At 43.0% G+C, this 24,459-nt stretch overlaps 1 protein-coding gene across 3 annotated transcripts in view; it reads right to left on the bottom strand.

The window, feature by feature from the left end:
- Positions 1–3,169: 3,169 nt before the first annotated feature.
- The window catches only part of GTF2I (general transcription factor IIi), a 78,915-nt gene continuing 57,625 nt past the window's right edge, over positions 3,170–24,459 (bottom strand). For all 3 annotated transcript variants that reach the window (XM_056325469.1, XM_056325464.1, XM_056325478.1), the window contains 17 exons: positions 24,129–24,208; positions 21,510–21,581; positions 20,867–21,050; positions 20,313–20,371; positions 19,557–19,640; positions 19,021–19,116; positions 17,454–17,519; positions 16,443–16,626; positions 15,792–15,844; positions 14,776–14,886; positions 13,824–13,907; positions 12,808–12,991; positions 11,693–11,721; positions 10,170–10,235; positions 8,699–8,737; positions 5,984–6,058; positions 3,170–4,267 (listed from right to left, as the gene is read on the bottom strand). In XM_056325469.1, the coding sequence (XP_056181444.1) occupies positions 6,000–6,058; positions 8,699–8,737; positions 10,170–10,235; positions 11,693–11,721; positions 12,808–12,991; positions 13,824–13,907; positions 14,776–14,886; positions 15,792–15,844; positions 16,443–16,626; positions 17,454–17,519; positions 19,021–19,116; positions 19,557–19,640; positions 20,313–20,371; positions 20,867–21,050; positions 21,510–21,581; positions 24,129–24,208 (1,450 nt within the window). In that variant the 3' untranslated portion in view covers positions 3,170–4,267; positions 5,984–5,999. The remainder of the gene's footprint in view (positions 4,268–5,983; positions 6,059–8,698; positions 8,738–10,169; positions 10,236–11,692; positions 11,722–12,807; positions 12,992–13,823; positions 13,908–14,775; positions 14,887–15,791; positions 15,845–16,442; positions 16,627–17,453; positions 17,520–19,020; positions 19,117–19,556; positions 19,641–20,312; positions 20,372–20,866; positions 21,051–21,509; positions 21,582–24,128; positions 24,209–24,459) is intronic.

The following is a 24,459-nucleotide window of genomic DNA, read 5'->3' as shown; positions in this document are numbered from 1 at the left end:
ACCCGCTCTCCAAGGGATGCTGGGGATGAGCTGTGAGGCCTCGGCCCCGTCCCCCACTCCATCCCCCCCGGAGCCCATGCTCAGGCGCAGCGCTGCTCACCGGAGCAAGCCCAGACCCCCCACATCTGGGGCTGGAGCCACCCTGCCCAGTGAGGCAGCAGCCCCAAGGCACCCGCGGAGCCAAGACGGGCTCTCCCCACGGAGACCACCAGCAAACCCTGCCACAGGGCCAGCCCCCCCGCCCTTGTGAGCTGCAAAGACAAAAGCTTGCTCTGGCTGCATTAAAAATATCAAACACTAACTGTAGCTTTGCTCTGAATCTCAAGTATGGCACTTTGTAGCTGTTGAGATCAGAAGCGTGGTCATTTACATTCGGTTTCTTCTTATCTTAACATGGGGACTTCCCTGTATGCAAGGCAAAATTATACAACCAAAATATAAAAAAAAGACCTCGAGGGCGGTTTGGATCTTCCTTTGCTGACGGCCAGATCGCTGCTGCTTATACAGAACCCCACCAACTTTGTCATGAAAGCTAATTTCGTAATGACAATTGTTTGTACTAAATTTAAAACTGCTTTACAGACAGTGTGTGACTGGAAACCGCTTAATTCACCGTTTCTTCCCGTTTCCTCATTCCTCGTCTTGTGATGTGAGAAATGAGATGAAGCATGGTAGATCTCACCGCCGGCGAGGGGCTGGTGCAGAGCGAGACGCCGTCTGAGACACAGCTCAGCTTCCACCAACACTCACAGCGTTAGTAGGTGTCAAGAGGTCCTAATTTTGGAAGAAAACTCTTGGAGGTGACGCATCTGATAAACAAGCTGGGGTTATGGAGGTCAGGAGCTGATTCATGTTCTGGGAAACAAGGCTGGCATCTGAATACAGGACCTGGCTTTTGCGAGCTGGAGCAGCTCCCACAGCCCCTGGAACAGCAGACACGGGACCCGAGGGGATGGATTTCAACCACAGCCATGGAAGATGAAGCACGAGGGGGGTTAATTCCTCAGGCGAATGGACTACCCGCTTTTCTGCAGTGTTCCACCCAAAAGTAGTACCAAAACCTCCTAGAAAGTAAAAGCTGAAGAAAGGAACTCCACTCTAATTCTGTTCAAAATGTCATTTTTTTTTTTTTTTTTTTTAAGCTTAATTCAAATCCAGAGCCAAGGGAGGCCCTGCTCATGTCACGTCTGTGTTTCCTTAACGTGGCCAAATTGGCCACAGAATTTCAGGTCATTACACTCGGCCTCTCTAAACTGCTACACTTTTGGCAGAATACAGTATTTTTCACTGGAACACAGTTGTGCAGCTACTGGAAAGTTCTTAAACTGACACTGTGATGGATCTGCACCTACAAGGCAGGCACTCCCGTGTCAGTCAGTACTAAATCTCTTTAGTACTACACGCTCCAACAGCCGGGGCAAAAATCACACAAAACTGGACATCTGCCCTCTTCCTCAGCAGCCTGCCGTGGAGGGCAGCTAGGAGAAGAAACCAAGGAGAAAGGGCTCAAGTTTCATAGGTGCAAAAACTTCAAATCCCAAGGGAAAACACACAACAGAGGTGCAGGACCCGAAAAAGCTGGTGTGCCGTACCCAGGGAACATGGGGCTCTGCCACTGGCACCCTGGATCTTGCACCACTGGGGTCCAACATTCCTGTTCAGGAGAAAGGAGCCAGCCCAAGGCACAGGACAGGCTCCTAAAGGTCAGGAAAACACGGGGAATAAATACTGGTCTGCTACTTCACCACCACGTGGAAGAAAAAAAACCATATTCAGAGCTCTGTTAAGTTGTTGCAATTTTATTTATTTACTTGTTAGTACAGCCAAGGTTTTTTAGGGCATTGTCACTCAATACCCAAACAGTGACACACCTCACGTATTACTAGTTTGGAAACGAGTGAGATTTTCATACATGGTCAACATCTTCCAAGTTTGCTACCTATTAGAACTATATAGATATTTTTAATATAAAATTGCTATTTGGAAGGTATAAATATTGGTGCTATTATTTTGTCAGTCTAATTTCTCTCTACTGGATATAACTCAAAATGTCCGAGACCAAAAAGATCCTTCAGTGTTGAATGCTGACAGCATTACTGCAAGCCCAGCAGCAGACGGACACAACGCACACCACCACGCCAACTCCCAGCATCATCACATAAGGATTCCAGTCCTTCCAGTAAAACCATTGCATCAGTAAAACCAATGCACCAAACCACTGTTTGGTTTGTTTTAGCTCCTGCACGCCACGTTGCAGGAGGTCGGCGCTCTGTTGTTAGCTACCTGGCAAGGCAGGAGCCTGGATTTAGTTAATTTTCACCATTTTTTCTGCTGGTGACGCCTCACCCTCGGTTGGAGTGAGCACCAACAGCCACACCAGCAATAATACAGAGCCTGGCTGGGGGGGCAGCTGCAGGTGAAGAAGGGATGGACCATCCTTCTGCTTTTTTCAAGGGGAAGCCGAGAGCCCAGGGAAAGTTGCGTGAACTCATTTCCCCGTTGGAAACACTCGGAGCAGCAATCGCAGAACTGCCCATTGCCCTGATAACAACCCGTTTATGAAGGTACGTTAACGGAGCATGTCTACCCAAGTCATCATCAGCAAAATAGGTCAGCAGGTATAATTTGGGACAGGACCCACGGGGCTGAGTTAACGGGCTCGCTCCCACGGGTCTGCCGAGGCAGGAAGGCAGCGCTCCATTGGCCAGCTCCATTTCCCATCTGGAAAGATGGAAGGGACAACTGGGATGAGCGTTTTCAAAATGACTCGGCACGGAGCTCACCCTGCTCCTACGGCCAGCAGCAGCAGCACGAGGCCCAGACAGCTCATCCGGAGCACTTTTATCTGCACGGAGCAATTGTGAAAACACGGGGACTCGTCCTACAGCTCTCCCTCGCCTCTGGAATGGCAGGTGTGTGCTGCTCCAAATTCACCTGCTGAATTTCAGGTTGCTCCCAGGGAACAGATGCTGCACCCAACTGAATTTAAGCCTTGGAAATCTTCCTTGAAGACACAACCACCTCACCCTCCCCTGGGCTGGATTCCTGTCTGAAAGGCATGACTGGAACTTGCTTCCTTTGCTGGAACAAAGAACTTTGCTACAGCATGTTCTACCTGCCTACAGGACTACTGCCACAGCTTGATTCGATGTAAAATATGGGACAGTCATGAAAACCATCAGGAAGGTCTTTATTTCTTCATCAGGGCATCAAGTTTACCATTTGCGCATAATGCAGTCAGCCCAAACTCATGCCAATAAAAGAGAAACCTTTACAATAATCTGCATCTTCTCTATAGAGCTTATCATATAGCCAGCGCTTTACATCTCTTATGTAAGAGGTTTGTGAAACTTAAAATGCATACATGAGTCTCTAGGTGATGTGGGGAGCAACCAGGGCTGTAGGGGACCTAACTTCTGACATAGTAGGACTTAACGAGTAGCTTGTAGCATAGGTTTCCATGACTAGTTCTGGATGAACAGAAGGGCATCCCCCACAGCCTTCAGGAGAAAAGCTCTCGCACAGGTCCATGCGAGTTTTGCCTATGTTAGGACTGCGAGACCAGACCCACCATATATAAACCGTGTGATATTCTGGTAACATATGCACTTACTACTTTGCATTAATCGAACAAACTATAACAGGGTTTAATTTAAATTGGTTCCTAATCCACACACTGAAATACTGACCATTTCACAGTCCATCTCATTAATGCGTACTAACGGTCAAGTGAACCAGTTTATCTTTTATTTATGAAAAAACATATGAATTGTGATAGATATCATAGGAAAAATTAGTTCAAATATACAGATACTATTGTCCAGTCAGCCATTAAAGGAGTAAGAACCAAAAAGTAATGATTTCTCCCCCCCCCCCCCGCCCCCCCCAAAGTAAAACTAACAAACTGAACTACTTGCAGGAATTTTTCCTCATTAGAAAAGCTAAGATGCATTCAGGTATGGCGAAATTCAGCTTTATTGGGAAATGCAGACAGCCTCTGTTAAGTCCCTGTTGATTTTAATCCCTGTCATCTCCCCAGCATTGCTGCATGAAATTTAGTCCTTATAACATATTCTGAAGTAAAACCAGCCATTCCAAATCTACAGTCATTCTTTGCTTTAAGTCAATTCACAGAACTGCTGAAAAAGTAGACATTTCTATCTAAAAGTACAAAAAGGGTTTGTATAGAAGGTACTTCTCTTATACAGTTATATTACACAGCTCAAGACAGTCCCGGCAGGCTCTTCTCAGAAACGGATGCTTGTGACTAGATAAGAAAAATTACAGAAGTGAGTTAGTTTCATCACAGCTCTGTATCTTATCACAAATAGGAGCAGTTTGCATCACCTTTGCCAGTTCTTTAGGCCTAGATTCAGAAAGCATGTGGAAGCTGAATATTGCTCTCACTAAATACGAGATTAGATGTGTGCCTGAGCCGTCTCTGTAAGAATTCAGATCAAATATTTGCTTTAGGAGAAGTTCAGTGGATGGGCTAAAGCATCCAGAACTCCGAACCGCTGCAGCACCACGTTGTGCAGCCATCGCTCCAACAAGATTTCCGTGACCTTTAACGGACAGCTGAGATGGCTTTTTATACCTCCACTGGGGGAAGGGCTTCCCATGACAAATCAAGTGTTTCTTTAGTATATTTTCTCCCACCGTGTTCAGTTTTACGACCAGTATTCCCAAAGCAGCCTTCACCCATTTCTTGGGAAGGCTCCTGCTGCACTCGCAACGCTCCGGGCACAGCAGCGGGTATGCTGGTATGTCAGATTCCCCCAGTTTCTACCAAATCATTTCTGGATTTGCCCCTTCAGTCCCTCATCCTGAAGCCACCAGCAGCCCCCAGTGCACCAGGCTGTGCTTATGCTGCCTGGACGGGGACCATGGCTGAGGCTGTCCCCATCCCAAGCAGCTGTCCCCATCCCAAGCAGCGGATGGTGCCCGGAGTGCAGCCCACGGGCATCTCTGCTGGGACAATCCGCCTTCCCACCCGCAGCCCAGCAGAGCTGAAGGACAGAGCTGGGGTTTGCTGGTGGCCTGCGTCCCCAGGACTGGCATGGTGCACAGATGCTTTGGTCTCCAGCATGAATCCCTGCCTTTTCCTTACTAAAGCCAGGCAGGCTACAGCTCGAGCGTACTACACAAATGCATCCAACTTGGTATCAACCAAATCAAACTGCTAATGTATCCAACACTACATGAGGAAAATACTCGGTTGGGAATACGAACAAAAAGCTCAATACAGAGCTGTGATAGCTTAAAATTGCCGTTTTCTCTGAACGAAGCACAGACACGACCGTGGGGGTCAGCCTATTATATCTGGTGACGTGACGGCATAACCGGCACTGCTCTCCACCTCCACCAAATTGCCATTTTTAGGAATGAGTGAAGTTAAGAATAGTATAAGAGAAAGATTCAGACATTTTTGCAATGTAAATGAAACGAAGCTTTTCATAAAAGTTAACTGGAAAAGAAAAAAATCTTTCAAAGGAAACGGGTTTGCCATCACGATTAATAGCTTTACCAAGCATCCCAAGCTCAGAGAACGCTGCAATCGTAGTGAAGAGCTTTTCCTGCCCAGCTACAATTTGGAAATATACAGGCTTTACCAGGAATAATAATGCTTTTTCACACAACTATCTCAGAGTTCTTCGTAAACACTAATTCCCTAAGTTTTCCTTTACTCTGCCTCTGAAATATGTCATTACCATCACCCGTTTTTATTTACAGGCCACATTTTCCCAGGACTGTCTGCCTCATCAATGTGCACACTGCATGTTTTACGTTGTATTTGGATAAGGTAGGGAAAACATTCTACGTTTTACAGGTGAGAACTGAGACAAATAAATTAATTCGTAAGTAAAGGACTGGTGCCTTCTGGCATTCAGTCCTGTATCTCAGCCCTCTTCTCCCCACCCAAAAATATAAAAGTGTTACTCCTTGACAGGTGCTGAGTTCAAGAAACAGTAAATTCTTTTACCCAGTGTTGATGAAGTCTACCACGTTGGGTCTGGTTCTTGCTTTATTTGACAATTTTCTTCTGTTTCTGTAATATCTGTTGAAAAAGCAGTAATGAATGAAGAAAAAAGGGAAGTTCCCAATCAATTTTGTTGTTATTGCTGTACTCAGTACGTAAAAACCTATGAAAATATGGAAAGCATTAATTTATCCTCTTGAAATATTAACAGTAAATAAAAATATATTCACAACAATCTGATTCTGTGGACATCGCCATATTCATGTCAATATAAAGCAGCCTGGGCTCTTAGAGAACTCTAGTTTTTGAAGAACAGAAATAAAAATTTAAAAGGGTTTTTATACAGCTGAAAGACTCACTGGGCTGGAAAGGTACTTAAACCAAAAAGGAAACACCAACACCACATAATCAGTGAAAAAACATCAGCTACATCACTGTTTTGGCCCTGCCTGCTGCTCTGCAGTCCTTCTCCCTGCTCTGTCAATCCCCAGCACCACTCCTGCCTTCAGCCACCTCCTCAGACACGCGATGCTGGGTGAAGCTTTTCAAACACTCACAGGTTAAGCCTGTAGCTCCTGACTTCAACTGCGTCAGGCATGATCGCTGTTTCACGTTTTTAAAGATGCTCTCTTCCAAAGGTACCTACCAACATCTGAAGCTACTCGTGCTCAAGTCATGCCTTCTGGGTGATTTAGTAAATTAACATTCATTGCCCAAACTCTTGTTTTCACAGCACTGACTATTTTTCAGATTTTTTTCCCATCTGCAGGACTGCTTCTCAACTTGATACAGACTTCCACATTATTTTATATTAATCTGTCCAAACCAAATTTTGACTCTAGCTCATTTTATTTCTTCAACGCACAGTATCACATAGGAAGGCTTTATGATATGCTTAAAAAACCCCAACAAAACAGAGACAGAAATTTTATCTTCTTGGCTGAAGCGTTCATCATCTTTTGATACAATTTTTTGCATTTCCAGGAGACTTCATTACAAAATCTTCACTTTTTTTTGTTCACAGGGATGCTTGGAGGTACATCAAAGAAATCTGGTGCCTGTATAGCACTGCCTATATGACCCGAAGCCTGATCTTGTTCTTTTTATAAACAGAGAATATGATGTTGGAAGGAAATTGGTTTTCCACTGAAGTTGTTTGGAAGATTCAGAGCTAGGGTAATTCATCACTATAAAGCCAAGCCATTTCACGATCATTTTACACATTCCAGCCTAGCTCTGAAGTGATCTGAAGTTCTTTAGCAACTGCATGCCTTTTCTCAAGATCATTCCTCTGGTTACTGGGTCTGAATCCAGTTTGGGATGACAAATCCATACCCATGCTTGTCTGTTTCTTCACAACCATCACTTTCAAGGCTCATAGCTAGATTTCCTCCGCATGAAGGTACCCAGGAACAACTGTCTCTCTCCATCATCTCACAGTTTCAGCAATCCCGCATACTTATGGCATTACAAAGACATCTGATGTTCCAGATCTTTCAATATCCCTGTATCTTTCAATAACTGTGAGCTTAAAATCTGCAGCTCAGCTCTTCCGTGGCTCTTAACACTCGCCTGTTTTTTGTTTTGACCGCTGCAACAGGATTGATCTATGCTCCAAGAAAGACCTGCTCCCAGCACTGGGAGAACCTGGCCCTGAGCTTCCAGCAGCAGTTCTGGTTGAGCATGTCATCCCAGTGACCTGACAGGGAAACAGGAGCAATGGGCACTGGAAAGGGCATTTCCATGGAAAAGGATACAGAAGAATGGAAACGCTGAGATTTGCTGCTTTCTCTTTTGGAGGGACCCAAGCAGGGTTAGGGAATGAACTCAAGGTGAGAGTTTTCAGATGACAAGCACTGAGGCGCGGCGGCCACCACCCCAGGGCTGTTGGCTACGCTGCTGGCACATCAGAAAGCCCCTCCAGGACCAGCTGGCACAAAGACAGCAGCCTGGCCAACTCGGAGCACCTGCCATCCCCTGTGTCAGCCACGCCAGAGGCAGCCACAGCCGCCCCGGGCTGTGCTGACAGGCTGGGACTATAGCAGAGGCAGCATTTAGAGGACCAGAGCCCACAGCAGCCACCAGCATCCCAATTCTCAGGTCAGTCCAGCACTCCTAATGCTCCCAGACCATTGCATGCAATGCATGCAATGCTCCTAATGCTCTGAGACCATGCAAAAGCACAGGGGGGTAAAAGATCTACAGCCTCCTTGGTCTTGCATATATCGACAGCTGAAAAAGATACAGCTCCGGTATGTTCTTGGACAATAGGAAAGTTGGATGTTTTTCAGGGCTTAAGCTCTGAGAAACATCAATACTCCCCTTCCCTGCACAGCACATGCAGGCCAATGTGGCATTCAAAGTTCCTGATGGTGGCAATCGTTTACTTGCATTAATTGTGGAAACTACAGTGTTGAATAACGAGATGCATTGCTCAGGACATGAGCAATCACTCAAAGCCTATATATATAGTAATGACTCACCAAGCAAGAACAACAACTCACAAAACTCCTTTGTAAAATTATTTGAATAATAACTTTTGCTGCAGAGTGTTTTTCACATGATGCATCCTGATATTAATACAGACAAAAAAATGTCCTGGGAACAACTAAAAGCCCTTTTCTGTTTTGACTGACCTGTCTCCTTTAAAAAAAGACGCAACTTTTTTCACAATTACTTAAAAATGTTTGTTGAAAATAGCTGAAGACAAACACTTACCTCCTACAGATACTTCCATTTGGCTTGGTTCAGCTGGCTCTTAAATGAAAAAAAAACACAAACCAACAGTCAAACGAATATGAGTACAGTTTCAACAATATGAATCAGATAAGCATCTTAGAAAAATTATGGCAATTAAGCTTTCCCTGAAAAAAAAAATGCCTAATTTTTTTCTCTTCTCATTAGACTCAAATAGCTTTGTCTGGGAGAAATATGTGTAATATTCTATACAGTCTGCAAAAAAAACCCCACCCAGAATAGGTAGCCAAGTATTTATTATATTACACTACCTAAAACTTTCTCTTCGGACTGAGTTTGGCCCACTGCAGCAGACATATCAAGTCCTGGCAGAACATAACACACACTTGCAGGAAATACATCAAGTTTGGAATGGCTTTACTCAAACCACTTAAATATAAAGCAGTATTTAAAAAAAAAGTCACCCCTTCTGGTTAGAGCACTGTCTTCCACAGTGAGTATGTGTATTTTGGGAGAGAGTGAGAAGGCATGGAATAGGGGGCAAAAAATACGTTTTAATTCCATAATGCTTTTTCTCCCCGCTATGTTGATGGATTATAGATGGCCAGGTGCTGGGCAAGCTCTTCAGCCTCTGTAACACTGTGGGTGAGTGAAGGACGGACAGACTGCAGTGGTTCACTGATCACAGCAGCCGTTCTCCTCCCTCCCACCGCCTCCCACTGCAAACAGAGCAGCTCGTAGTTTCTTTTGTAATTATTTCCGCCATACAAGCATCCCTTACTCTCAAGAGGTTTATTGAACGCTCTCTCTTAGTCTCCTCGTTTCTTTGAGTAACAGTTTATCCAGATAATTGCAAAAGTCTTTCCTGCACTACACCAGTTTGGGAGACACGTTTTTAAAAGATCTGCGAGCATTTACGAACCATACTGCGTCAAATGGAAGTCGCCCAACTACATTCACTTTAGCTACCCATAGCGTAAAGCTAAGTTCTCCATTCACACTAAGACAGGTGACGTGTGTGCGGTCTAGACACAGTCTAGCAGGGGTTACAGAGCTCTGCAGCAGGCAGAAATTCCATCAAGACCCCATTCGAGGTTCTCACATGTTACACAGAGAGATATGCAGCCAAGTGAGGTTTCCATGTGGCTCAGACGCACACAGACTTTGGCTTAAGCAGGTATCAATAAATGGATACTGAGTTTGCTTTATGTATTGCCCCTACTAATCATTCTTCACAGCTCACTCATCATCTGCAAAAATCAAATCAATGAACACACCAATGACACAGCTTGACAGAAGCAATAGCTCTTTCTATTAATTTATTAATATTTAATAGCTATAAAAGTCACCGTCGAACACCATCTGTCAAAATAAAACGGCTCATCACGAGCAGCGTGTACCCAGGACACGACTACTAGTATCACCTGCCAATAAGATCGAGAACTCCATACCCTACCCCTCCTGCAAGGACATGCATCGCGCTCTGAATCACCTGGTAGTACTGGTGCTGCTGCTGGTGCTGTTGGCGATGCTTCTGCTTCAGCTTTTTCCATCAGCTCTAAGAGTAGACATGATCACTGTTTAACTTCACAATGACAATGGTCCACATGTAACACAAGGGCAATCTTACTTCTTGAATCTGCAAATCCTGAAACTTGCCGCACGAACAGGTTACTGATGCTTGTGATTGAGTTGCAGTTCAGTATTTTTTGTTACAGAAAACACATTCCCTATCTTGCCTGCAAGCACCATAAAACTTCCTTTGAAGTTCCCACATGTTCCTCAGAAGAGGAATAAAGCATCGTACCTATAAGCAGCAGGCTCAGAGCCTTTCAGTCATTGGCCTTGGTGTCTATCAATATCAGATCATTTCCAACATAATTAACGGACACGAACAACAGACAAACCCCACATGTTCAATGGCCAACCTGCTCCCCCAGTGATGGAAGACGGTCGGATTACCTGTGTTGCTCTTACTCAGCCCTTAGCTAGCCTCAGTCCCAACACATGCTGAATAGACAACAGTTTAATAGCTCCTTTCATTTCTAATTGAATTATTTGGAAACGCTATTACACACTTATCTGCCTGGAAGGTCCCCTCTTACAAAGGGGTCCCTTTCCCACCTAAGACGGCGTGCCCGGGACCGGTAAGCATGTCAGTGTGAGTTACTAGCTACAATACCTTCCTGAGGACACCTCGTGCTTGCAGTTCGCAGATCTCAGCACATTAACATACTGGAATATACTGGAATTATTAAAATGGAATATACTGGTGGCTGGATACAAAAGCGGTGATGCCGGTGGCTAAGGCTCAGGCTGGCTCGGGCCAAAGGAATGACAGCAGGTTACCTGCCCTCTGAACTTCTAACCTGACCCTGGCTCAGAGAGAACCCGGCACAAGGGACACGGTAACAGCAGCGTTTCGCAGTTTCATTTTTTTCTCTTAAAGATCTAAAAAAACAGGTCACAATTATTTTAGGCAACTGAAAACACTACAACTTCTTTTTTTCCAACCCCAAACAATTTCATTAACATGGCCAAGTTGGCCACAGCATTTCAGGTCATTACACTCTGCCTCTCTAAACTGCTACACTTTCGGCAGACTGCAGAATTTTTCACTGGAACACGGTTGTGCAGCTACTGGAAAGTTCTTGCTTATTAACTGACATTGCGGTGGATCCGAACCTAAAATGTAGGCACTCCCATGTCAGTCTGCTGCTCAGTCAAGGTCCTAAATCTCTTTGGGACTCTGCAGCTGAAAAAATACAAAATCAGTATCTTGTGGTTTTGTATCACAGTTCATGTGCTAATCTTACACTGCTCTGTAAATGTACCACGCTGCTCTCAAGTTAATTGCACGTGCATGTTTAGTCAGGGAACCTTCATGAGACACAGACAAGAGTTACACACAGAACTGAACCACCCTGCAGCCTCTGCCACCAAACCCAAAGGTGGAAAACGAATCTGGGTAAGCTACAAGAATACATTTGCCATCAGCGTCTCATAAATACTTACGATTGTTAATCACAAGTCCTGGCAATGGTCTGCAAGAGAAAAAGAAAAGTTTACTGATTCTAAAAGATACTGCATGGGCCTTCCCTCCCAAAGCAGCCTCACCTAACCTTTCGGGACAGAGGTCGTGCTAAAAAACACACAGGGAGTTGGACCAAAGCATAAGGAACCGTCACAGCAGCTCTTGGGCACCCTGGCTTGTGTGCTCGCACTTTGAAAAGGAACATAGACAGAAACATCAAAATCCTTCCCTCGCTCACCACCAGCTAACCAGGGAGTCCCCTCTTCTTCAGAGCCCAACTCGACACCGTGGATCGAGCAAGAGTCCTTTCAGTTAGGACAATTCATGATTAAGGGTTGAGAGTTCAGACCCCTTAGTAAAACATATCTAAGAGATTTCTCTCTTTAAGTATAAACTGAAGCATTCAGACTCCTGTGAAGCAGTCTGCGACTTGAGAAGTCACATAAACTGTTAAATTTGTATTTTCTATCCCTGAACTCCTCCCTAGTATGATTCCAGAGTTTCATCTGTTCTGCTTCATGCATACAAATATACTTTGTATATATGTGTGTATATATATGTCTGCGGAAATAAACACATATAAATGAAATCCACTTATGTTGTAATTGGGCAATATTGTATTTTTAAATATTGTAGATAAACTCATTTTGTAGGGAAAAAACCATTTATCAAAGAGTTTACTTAACTCAGGATGCGTAACATCTGAAATATTAATACTAGTACAAACACTATTTACTGTTAAGAGCCAACAAGCTGTGGACTTGTCTCTCAGAACTTGATCTTACAAATGGGAGAGCAAGGCCCACAAGACTTTAGGACTCACAGATACGAATGGATTGTAACTGCTGTAATACGCCTGTAAATAAAATGCCCTGTGCCATACTCAGTTGGACACATCCTCCAAAGAGTCACCATCTTCACTCATGCTATGAACATCTGGGCTCCATTTGACCTGATCTGGTTTTACCCCAAGGAGCCAACATCTTCCACTATTTAACGATGCGCTGCAACTTCTATTCTTTCCAGTCTCGATTTATTCCAGACACAGGGCTGTCCTCGCGACATCTGTACAATCTGATCAGTGGCAACCACTTACCGAATGACAGTAAATTTGATAAACTCCGCTGATTCCAAAATCTTCCTCATGGAGCTAATTTCCAGATAACTGGGAGCTTTGAACGCCACGCCAGGAGGCATCCCATCCACCACCACACACCCAGGATTGACAGTGATCTTTCTGTACGGGACTTTCACAGGGAAATTCACACCAGTGGCTTCACCTAAGTGAAAGAGGTCATGGGTCATGCTTATTTTCAAGTCTACATAGTTATGATTACCTTGAAAATAAAGTCCTCAGACAATTAAGAAACTAAATGCAAATCCAAACTTTCTATTGGGTCTGAAACTAGGAAAATTCATGTAACAAGGAAACCATTACAGTGTTGGAAATAGGATGAGCTGGATTCCGCTCATCAACATCACTACAAGAGCTACAACTCCAGCTCTGGCAGCTCAGCAAATAAAGAACCCATGTTCTGTGTTTACTAAGAAAAGGTACAGAACGGGGTATCTAAGGAAACAGCTAGATGGAGGAAAAAAAGAAGCATCTCCTGCAATGCCATGAAAGCAATTCAGCACAGCCCTAGCGAGGGAATTTCAGACCAAGAAACTCAGGTCATTATTGCTGTACAATGCAAATAGAAAGTAAAAAAGAAAACTATACACAGCAAAAAGACTGAGCTGCATTTTTAAAACTACTCTAGTTCCAAGTATTAAGAGGTCAGGACTATGAAGCCCTAAGAAGAATCATGGACTGCCAGCACAGTAAGTATTCCATCCCTGTTTACACAGAAAAAAACAGAAAGGGAGTGGGGGGTGATGACATAACACAATCTATACTCTTAGGATTTTTTGTTTAAAACACCAAACAACCTACATTGCTTATAAAAGATGCTTTTTGAAGTCGAAGTACAACATTCATATACAGTTCTCAAGTTCGTTCATTTTAATGATCAGAGATATATCATCCACTGCGATGATTCAGTAATGTCAACACCAACAACATTAACTGCATTCACACCCATGTAAAAACAGGGAGGAAGAAGCAATTACCAAATTTCCGGCTAAAAAGATCATTTACTTGCTCTCTCAATTGTCTGGCCTTTTCTACTTTTGACAGTCGCTCGCTTTCATCATCTGGAAGAAATTGTTAGAAGAGCATCAGCATCAAGCAGACTCCCCCCCTCCCCAAAGCTTGTTTACTGTTGCATATTTACTCAAAGCAGGTACACCCCAGTGCCTCAAACCAGGAGCTGTCTTTGTTCCTAGCTTTAGCAGCAACACAGAATTGTAGAAATATGCAAAAAGAGCTGGTGATTAAAAAATCCTAGAATGGTTTGGGCTGGAAGGGACCTTAAAGTTCACCCAGTTCCAACCCCCCTGCCATGGGCAGGGACACCTTCCACAGAGCAGGCTGCTCCCAGCCCCATCCCACCTGGCCTTGATGGGATGAATCCTTCCAGGGATGAATCCAGATTTACTGCCTAGAGATGATTTTGTAAACTGACATCTAAAATCACAAATTATATTTTCTTACAGTACGTGTAACGGTAAATAATGTATAAAAGCCAAGTGACCATTCAATAGGTGGCCACAGCATGCAACGTTCCTGTTTCTAATCAACATGATACATGCCTAAGAAAGACAATGCAGTTCAGTCTGCATGGTTATGTGATTCAGCCCAAGCACCAAACTCCTGAAGTTGCCAAGAAAATTGCAAATCAATATTTAATTTATTGCATGAGAAAAAAGGGAACAATGTGGATACTTCTGAACTAAGGGTTGGACCAAGACTATTATAGACCTGTCACTGAACAGATATTAATGAGTGCTAGAAAATACTTAACACCTCAGCAAAAACCAGAATGGTAAATTATGTTCTTTGTTGATAGTACTTGTATTTCAGCGAGCCAGCTTGACTGCTGGAAAAACTTAATCAGACTAAAGAAATGTCACCAAGGATATAAGCACAAAAAGCGTGATGTGACCCCAGGCAATGACATACCTGGTATAGTCACTTGAATGATGTTCAGATCTTCAACCCCTGCGGCCGTGTTCACCACTGTGTTTGTTGTGGTGCTTGCTGTATTGGCTATGTTAGATGAATTATTTTTTCCTAAAAAGGAGAGGACTGATTTAAAAAACAATTGTAGACAGCCCCAAATCTTGAATGGCTCATGAAGAAAATATTCCAAAATAACAGGTATTAGCAAAGTTTTCAATGTGGACCCAGTTCCATTTTCACAATGGGAGCAGCTTCCAATGAGACATACTTATTGAAGGTACATGCTCCAATCCAAGAGAAAGAGCTAGATGAAAGATATTAAATCTTTACCTAGCTGGGTTTCTAAAAAGATTGTTATTAAAAGGAAAACAAAAAAAGAGTATATGGAGCGTGTATTTTGGTATTTTTATTAACAGGAAAATCATAGCACTTGCAGTTAACTCAGTAACACCTACCGTGCATTCACAAAAGAAACCCCTTACAGTTATATTTCTGAATATGTATTGTGCCACACTGTCCAGTGGCACAACATAGCCAAGTTCAAGTAACTCTGCAGAGTTTTGCCAACCCATAGTAAGAGACAATGATATGACTCAAAACACTTCATCCCTGACCCGCCTGACACAATATTTTCTACTGCTTTTCTGCACTCCTGTCTGTGGAGGACTTGTCATTTAGATGATCTATGCATTAGAAGCAAATAATTTATCTCTAGACCTGAATTACTTCTGCAAATCACACATTCCTTGTTACATTTTGAGAAAAGGTAGTAAAGAACACATTAGAGGCATGATTATTATGAATAACTTGAAAAATTTAACACTCCTTTGCTAAAGCTATATTTAACTGTAATGGGCAAGTGCTTTCCCCATTGTTAAAAAACAAGAAGCAAACAAACCAACCACAATGTAGAACGAATCTTTCAGGAGTTCATTAACACCGTGCAGCTCTCCTGATCTGGATTTAATCCTTGAAAGAGACTGTTATGTAGAACATTAAGCAGTTGCAAAACTCACTTTGGGGGCTTCTAGCAGAACATTCCTTAATAGCTGCCTCAAACATCTCAGGCCTGCAAACAGATTGAACATTTAATGTACAATTAAAAAAAAATTACATTAATTGGCATTAAAGAAAATGCAATTTTCTAATATTAATCTATCAAAGGCAGGAACCAAGTGACAGCCTCTCAGCCAAACAGCCAGACAAGAACGCCATGGTCGGGAGGCTCCCCAACTGCTCTTGCCACTGTTTCTGCACTGGCACACAGGTATCTAAACCTATTCCAGACAAGAAAAATAAGTTCTTACAATGCCCAATTATATGAATCTCCACTTCTCAGCTCCTGGTACCCTCCCAGCAACTTTTATGAGTAACCCGTAAGAGCTCCATGTGGTAGGAACTAAACCAGTGGTGCAATAACTGAAATGGGCTAAAAAATCTGGACTTGCTCTTCCTCCCAAAATAGGTTGTGAGCATCTTTCAGAACAAAACGATTACTGTATCCTGCTCCTCCTCTACAAGAGCTTTCTGACCATTTCCTCCTTTACTAAAAATACTCCAGTGTGTACTTTACAGGGTAATTCAGCAATTTGGCAACCCAGTTTCATTTTTTGTTCTACATCTCAGTTCTCATGGAATAGATTATCAGAGAGAGACGGGAGTCTTACTTTTTAATAATGAATTTTATCTTGGATTTGTTTCTCAGGATCTTCTCTAGTCTTGGAATTCCAAAAGTAGAAGGTCGGCGGAATGGCACCCCCTCGGGCAATCCTTCCACGTAGAAAACCTCCGGGAAGGATTCAAACAATGCAAAGGGCACCTTCACCGGTTCGGTCAGCCCCAGTGCTTCCCCTGAAATGCAACCCAGCAAATAAGCTACCAGCTAGGCAACTGGTGTGTGTATAAAAAGGAAAACCTTAGGTATGAATGGTATAGAATAGCTGGCACGTACATACTGGACTAGGTGGAACCAGCAGGCTTTGCCTCTCTTGGTGACAGCTATGAGTAAGCAGGAAGGAAATGAAACACAGCCTCAAACATAACTCATTCTGCTGCAAGTCTGATCATAATTTGCCGTGGAAAGTTAGTAATTTGCCGGCAGCTCATGCCACTGGCTTGGTCTGCACACAAGACTATCCCATTTGTACCCTGCTTTGTTACAGGCAATGCATTCTGTCGCTGTCTCTTCTACAGAGCAGCATCAAGGGCAGGTGCGACTAGAGATCTTGTTCCAAAAGCTGCACTCAGAAGGAATTTGGAGAAGTCATTAGCTTCCCAACAGCCTGCACTAGAAGCGCGAGGATATGATGGAGCATCTCTCCAGGTACCACCCACAACGTATTGAGTCATGCAGAGGCTGAACTCATGCAAACTTCCATTCATAAGCAGTGAAGAAAACTTAAAAAGATGCGCCAGGATGTGGAATCCCCGCGTCTCTGGGTCATTAAAGCAGCGGTAATCCGACCACAACTTCTCCATTTCCAAACCCAAATCAAATAACCAGTGGAAACGTGACACAATTGCAAGCAACCTACATGAGAATGAGCTCAAAGGAGAAATGCCTAGAGCACACAAGGATTGCAGGACCTTCGGAATAAACACATGAACGCCTCTCTCACACATCTTTACTGTACGTTCGTAAGAAAGACAGCGCAGTAAAAAAGAATCAATACACTTACCACATTTTTCATTAAAAAGATTTTCGACTTTCTGCTTTAAGTCAGTAATTTTGGCATTCCACGCTTCTGCCAGGAGGAAATCGGAAAATTAAAGCAACACTTCCACAATGAATCAGTCCTTGAAGAAGACTTTAATAAACGTTTAATAAATTATTATGCTTGATAACTGATTTACTATAACAGTAAGACATGCAAAATGGCTTTCATCCTGCAAACGGCACCAAAACATGCTGCTGCAGTCTAAACCCATATCCACATCAAGCCTCATTTTCCCGAAGCTTTGAAAGATACTGCTACTAGGTAAAGCAAGGGCAATTAAAATTGAAACCCAAGAGCGATCCACATTTACAGCAGCAGACAGCATCAAATTTAGTCATCTGAAGCAGCACCCAAAACAGCAGCAGAAAGTTCTTCAGATGTTCAGCGCCACAGCCCCGCAACACACACCACTGTCCTGAGAGCTATAAACTCCATCTATATAGTTTCAGCTTCAGTGGGTAAGATTAAATCTCCATCTAGCCAGGCATTTTGTTCCTGACAGCAACCCGCAGCAATTCCTAAACCGGTTTACCCTTGGCTGCAGGTAAGTGGTCCATAGCTGGTCTACAAAACTAAAAACTCAGTTGAAAAGTTTAAAAAAGTTGCAGGTGTTTTTTTTTTTTAAAAAAAAAAAAAGCTTAGGTGTAGCAATAACAAGAAAGTCAAGAAACCTGCAACAGCTCTGCATAGGACTGCTGCCCATGCCAACAGGAGCCGTCATACCCAACCAGTACTGTATATTCACGCTAAACTGGCTCAGTGGGAGTAAAGAACTCCTTTGTTTCACATTTTATGACTATATGGCTAAAGAACAAGCACGGGAGACAAACACGATAAAGCAAAAAACAAACTCCCATATAAATATAAGCAAATAAACTCTGAAGGTCGGGGTGCTAAAAAACCAGTTTCAGGAGACTGGGGGAACTGCTTACAGTCACCCTGAACACAGCCACTCGGCTTCCAGTCCTCCCTGGCTTCTCCTTCACTGATTTTTTTCCAGAGCTGGGGACATCCATAAGGGTGATCTTGCAAAATCAGCTCGGATAGGTCACGGCTTACTGGTTTGTTAAATCCTTCCTAGTTCCTATGGGCCACCTGGGTGTCTCTGCACAGTGGTGCTCAACATTTCACGTTTGTGGAGCGTTTCTTAAGCTTCTGCACCATGACAGACCTGGACTGGGTTGATGCACGCTGGGGGTGCTGTGCACCAACAGGTCCCTCAGGGGTCTGCAGCACCGTGAAACAACAGAGCAGCAAAAGCCTGAAGGGACTGAGTTTGAACCCAGGTTAGTGAGACCCAATGGACCTGTGCTGCACTTGTGCAGCCACCTCTATACATCAGCCAGGATTTCTCCGACGTAGATTATTCTACATGATGAAGAACTGAACATGCACGAAAACAAGAACTTCTGTCATCCACTAACTGTAGAATAAAACATGAATTCCAGATCTCTCCGTTATGTCATCACCAGAAATTTCAACACCAACATTAACAGAAAGCACGTGAGTGAATTCCCACAACATTTACCGAATGAAAACTCTCTTCCTCGCGGCTTGAAGCTCATATTGGACCCATTGGTTTGAGAATTAGTTCGAACATCTGTTGTTTGTGGTTTATTTGGACCTGTAGGAAGACATTATATATATACCTGCAGCGAGCAGAAGCAAGCATCATAGAAAAAGAACAACACATCAAACTTGAACAGTAGAGAAAACTTCACTTCTGAATTACAAGTGGAATAAAAAAAAACCTTAAGAAGTTCCTCTAGCGCAGTATTTTAAGCATATTTTAAGTATTTTAAGCCAGTCATCTGCTCAGGACCACACCAGATCCCACATCTCTGCTTGGAATAACATGCCCAAGCAGGCTGTCAGACGCCAACATAGAAAAATGAAAAATCAGCCTGTTTCTATATTAAAGCATATCTGAACCCCTGAAACAAAACTGAGTTTGCTACATGAGGTGCATGTGTAAGTTAATTACGGACTGTGAAAATGGGGAACAGAAAGCATGAGAAGAATAGAAGAACATTAGAAGAGTATTTAATGATATTTCTTCCATACCTTCGTCGACAGTAACTTCAATCTCTGGGACCTTTGAATTGCCTGCAGGACTTCGTGACCTTTTTGAACTCTTTGGACTCATTGCTGGAAGTGAACATAATACAAGGTGTAACAGGCAAACCCTCTGTAACGTATATCCTGCACAGCTAATGAAAAAGCAGCTGTATTCTGAAAATCCTGGCAGACTGAGGGATCACTTGTGTCTGTACAAGTACACAAAATCTGAACAACATGGTGATGCTCAGCCTTAAAAAGCAGGCATCACACCCAAATTTTCACTCCACTAATTCAGAACACAAGACTTTGTTGTTTCCAAGTGTGAGGGACAGCTTTGGTACCACTTATTATCTAAATAATACCTAAATCTAAATAATACCGCTAAATATCTAAATATCAAAATTATTGACTTCTGAAATTTTTATAGACCACTTGAAAGATTTCCTTTTTCATTCTTTTCTTACAAAACTTCATTGTTATAGCTGTAAACTGAAGTATGTAAGTTAAATATGGTTTGGGCCATTAAAAGCAAAATAAAAATGGTCAAAAAAGGGGTAAATTCAATTTCCTGTATTAGAACAGCCTAAAGTAAAAAGTAAATAAATTTACGTTTTGAGTAACTTTTTCAAATAATAGCAGACTTAGAGGCTACTATGCTAGATCAGTTTAAATAATGCCTTTTGTTTGCAAACCCCTACTTTTCAACCACAGTTGAACCAATTATGAATTGATGGCAGCAAATAACACTTAATTGTTTACCTTTAGTGTTTATTTTACTAGCCAGCCCTGGAGGCAAATAGGAAGTGACAAGCTCAGGCCTAGAAGTCGAACAGAACACAACCAGTTACACACGCCAGACAAACAACACAGCAAAAATGTTACCGATTTCTCGGAATTCGGCTGCGTTCCAATTTACGTACTATCAGCTTTCTATAATCAAGTTCTCCTAGAAGCATGGGTGACTCCCCATGGACAATAAACACAAAAAAAGTTAGAAAATGTAAAGCTACGTTTTCTACTCCGTAATTTTTCTTCTGGGATTAATTCAAGCATAAAAATAGAGAAAAAGAAGGAAAAAAGCTGACAGTTAACAAGGTTATTTCCCCCCCTAGATCCTTGATGCATGAAACACGCAATTTATACATCTCTGCAAGTTTAATAAGGAAGGTTTATCCTTTTACAAGATAAAACACACGTGTAAAACGTTCTTTCTGTTTCATGGAAACAGAATTTAGTTAGCATTTCAAGTCGCCGGGAAGAAACTCAAATTAACTTCAAAATCAGGAGTAAAAATAACTGAATTACAAACATACTTTTTAACAACAAATTTGATTTTGCCACTCTCACGGATAATTCTTTCAAGGCGTGGAATTCCAAACCATGTGGGACTCCGGAACGGGATTCCTTCTGGCAAGCCTTCGACGTACAGGTACTCAGGGTTTGATTCAAATACAGGATAGGGAACTTTCACTGCCTCTGAAAGCCCCAGAGCTTGGGCTGAAAATAAAGATTTAAGGATAGTTTACACACTCAAATGGGTGGTATTTTACCTCAAGTGATTTTAAGAAGCTTGGCTGAGAGAAGCTCTGCTACTCAGAGATAATAAAAAACTCCCAAGAGATATACTTAAATAGATTTTCTGTTATTTTCTGTAGAATAACTGCGAATGGTCCATCTGGTTACAGATAATATGGAAGCCTGCAGTGCCGAGTATTTTGTTCTGAGAATGTTTTCCTTTGAAAAGCTTTTTGTGCACATATCATCATCTCTTGCCACACAACTAGAAAAACCACGGCCTAGGATGTTATAAAGTCATTTATGCCAGTTATGGGCAAGAGTCAGTAAAAAGTAGGTAAGAGGAGTCAGGACTTCTGTATCTGCCCTAGTACATTTCTGACATTTAAACAAGCCCAGTAAAATTTAAAACTCCTTTTACAGATGACTTTTTAAACTCACCGAACTTCATATTAAAGATCTCTTCCACTTGCTTCCTTAGCTTTGTGATCCTGATGTTCCAGTCTTCTTTCACTGAAAACCAGGAATGGATACACGTCAGAGCATTACCCAGTTCTACACAAGGGGCACTCAAACGCATTTCTTTCCATGCCAGAACTTGTAAACTATCAACACAATCACATAAGGACACACAATGAGTAATGATTATTAATGGCAGCTTAAATGACAACACGCAATTCCCTCTACATAATGGAAAATCTGTTTCAACGGAGTTACAAATATCAAACATCAGCCCAAGTGGGACAACTTGTTCTTCAGAGCCTTTAGACACAGGAAGAAATCATTCTAGTGGCTCTTAAAAAGATGGAATTAATTAATCATAGTGCATAAGAATAACACTGTTTAGAAAAGAAGATGAGGATTCAAAGAGTGCTTTGCTAAACATCTCCATTAGCATTAAAAAAAATCATCTTCAGTCCTGTTCTCTATTGTAAATAAGTGCCAATTATAGGAGCACTAGCCAGAGCAGACAAATTGTAGTTTACGTAGCGAAGAAAGGACACTAGCGGTGATAAAACCCACTTCTTTTCTAAGGAACAGCATCATAATTCATTATTTTTCATCATAACCCACAAATAACAATTAACTGCTACCAAGCTAAAACCATTCAGAGCTGTGGAAAGCAGGCATGAAGGATGCGATACAGAATTTTTTTGTTTCTGAATCATATTTTTGACTAAGAGACTACCTGACCTTGTTTATTTCTAGCTTCTTATATTTTCAAGGCAAGATGTGTTAGCACCTTTTTTGCAATCTGGCCTACCAATTTGAGAGATTTCACAGGCATTGAACACCTGCATGTATGTTTATACCTAATTCATTTATATACCATTATATATACAATATACCAAATTCTGCATTGCAGTCTTACTGCCAAAGGAACTCAATTGACTAATTTACTTTAAAAAAAATTTAAAATGTTTAGAGTTTTAGAATGGTTTGGGTTGGAAGGGTCCTTGAAGATCACTTTGTTCCAACCCCCCACCACGGGCAGGGACACCCCCCACCAGCCCAGGCTGCTCCCAGCCCCGTCCAGCCTGGCCTTGGGCACTGCCAGGGATCTGGGCATCTCATCATCCTCACAGTGAAGAATTTCTTCCCAAGAGCTGATGTAAATCTCCCCTCTTCCAGCTGAAAGACATTCCCCCTTGTGCTATTGCTACATGCCCTTGCAAGAACCCTGCTCCAGCTTCCCTGCTGGCCCCTTTGGGTACTGGGAGCTGCAATAAGGGCTTCCCGGAGCCGCCTCTTCCCCAGTGCTCCCAGCATGTCTCCATAGCAGAGGGGCTTCAACCCTCTGAGCATCCCCGTGGCCTCCTCCGGACCCTCTCTCACGTTCCCTGCCCTCCATGTGCCAGCACTGGGCTCAGTGCTGCCGGGGGGGCTGCCCACAGCCCAGCCCACGTGCTGCTCGCAGGTTGTCTGTTGGTGTTTACTTTGCAACAGAATAATATTTTGCTTTAAAAAAGGCCTAACATTCTTTAGCAACATAAAATTTGCAGCCGCAGTGAGAACCCCTGCTGGGTTTGCCAGTGTGACACCAAACCCTGCACCCGGCAGGTGATGCAGGCACTGGTTAACACCGGGCTCGCCTACAAGTCGGTGAAAAATCTGGTGGAAGTCACTAGGGCAAAAAAAGAAATGTTATTCCCAACATTCAGACAGGCTGAGTGTTAAGAATCATGACCACTGTGTGTCAGTTCTTTCCCAAGGAGGGTTTTCTCAGCTGTCCTTTTACTGCTGTCACTGGCACCCGCTGTTATTACTGCATTGTCAAACTGCCAGTTATATTGTCAAATTTGACGACAGTCAGGGTTTTGGCAACAAAACAAAGAAAAAAAACCAAAAACCCCCGATGCTGCCTTTTCCTTCTGCTCACACTGAACACGGTCTTTTCTACTGAGCTACCCTCTTGCTGAATAGGAGCCTTTTCCTAAAATCCAAACAAAATCCACAGTATGTGGTGATAAGACGACTACTGATTACATGACTATTAAACCATATTCCTTCCTTTTTTTTTTTTGCTGCAGCGAGCTCAACACAGTTATCTCCTACAGCTGCAGTTTGTTTATCCAGCGAGATGAGTGCGGGGAAATACCCCGGCAGCGCTGGATCTCACTGGATCAAACAGATCCACACTCCTAGAAAAACCTAATGAGATCTGCACGATGTGCTTCTGCAGTGAGAAAGTGCCGGCACAGTCCAACCCAGACCACTCACAAATAAAACTCAATCTGATTCTTCTCCTGGGTTAAAGGCACTTCACACTTCCAAGAAGCCAGGACAATTCCTGGCCAGCAGAAACCTGATGTGAGCCCAGAGGCGCTGCAAAGGGTGCCAGGGCTCCAGGGCGCTGCTCCGGACCAGGGGAGCAGCTCCAGCTCGGAGCAGGACCCGTTCCAGTCATCCAAAGCCAGCTGCACTGCACCAGCAAGCTGCCCGCCTTCCCAACCATCAGTTAATTCTTTTCACATCAGCACACCCATGCAGCACCGTTAATTCTTGGAAAAGGTTGCACTGACCCACGTGTGTTTCCCCACCAAACCCTTCCATTCCCACCTGGACATGGCGATGTCCTACTTGGGGTCTTCGACATGGGATGAATAACTTCGGTCGAAGTGAGCGTTAGCAGCTCTGGCCTGCAACCAAAAAACAAATCATCTGCCCCATCTTTGACACAAATTACATACTGCTGCCTATCATGACACGCAGCGCAAATTTTGGGGTTTTCTGTTGTGTATTTCACACCACAAAGGTGCCTTGGAAGACTTGTCTGGATTGCAAATACCCACTTCATAATGCAGAATATTTAATCTACTTAATATTTCATCTTCAATATTTATATTTATTATAACATATTTAACTATTTAATATTTAATCGACGTAAGTA

The sequence above is a fragment of the Falco biarmicus genome, chromosome 1 (genome assembly GCF_023638135.1).
Source record: "Falco biarmicus isolate bFalBia1 chromosome 1, bFalBia1.pri, whole genome shotgun sequence".
NCBI classification, from domain to species: Eukaryota; Metazoa; Chordata; class Aves; order Falconiformes; family Falconidae; genus Falco; species Falco biarmicus.
This window is presented reverse-complemented; position numbering and strand designations above follow the sequence as displayed.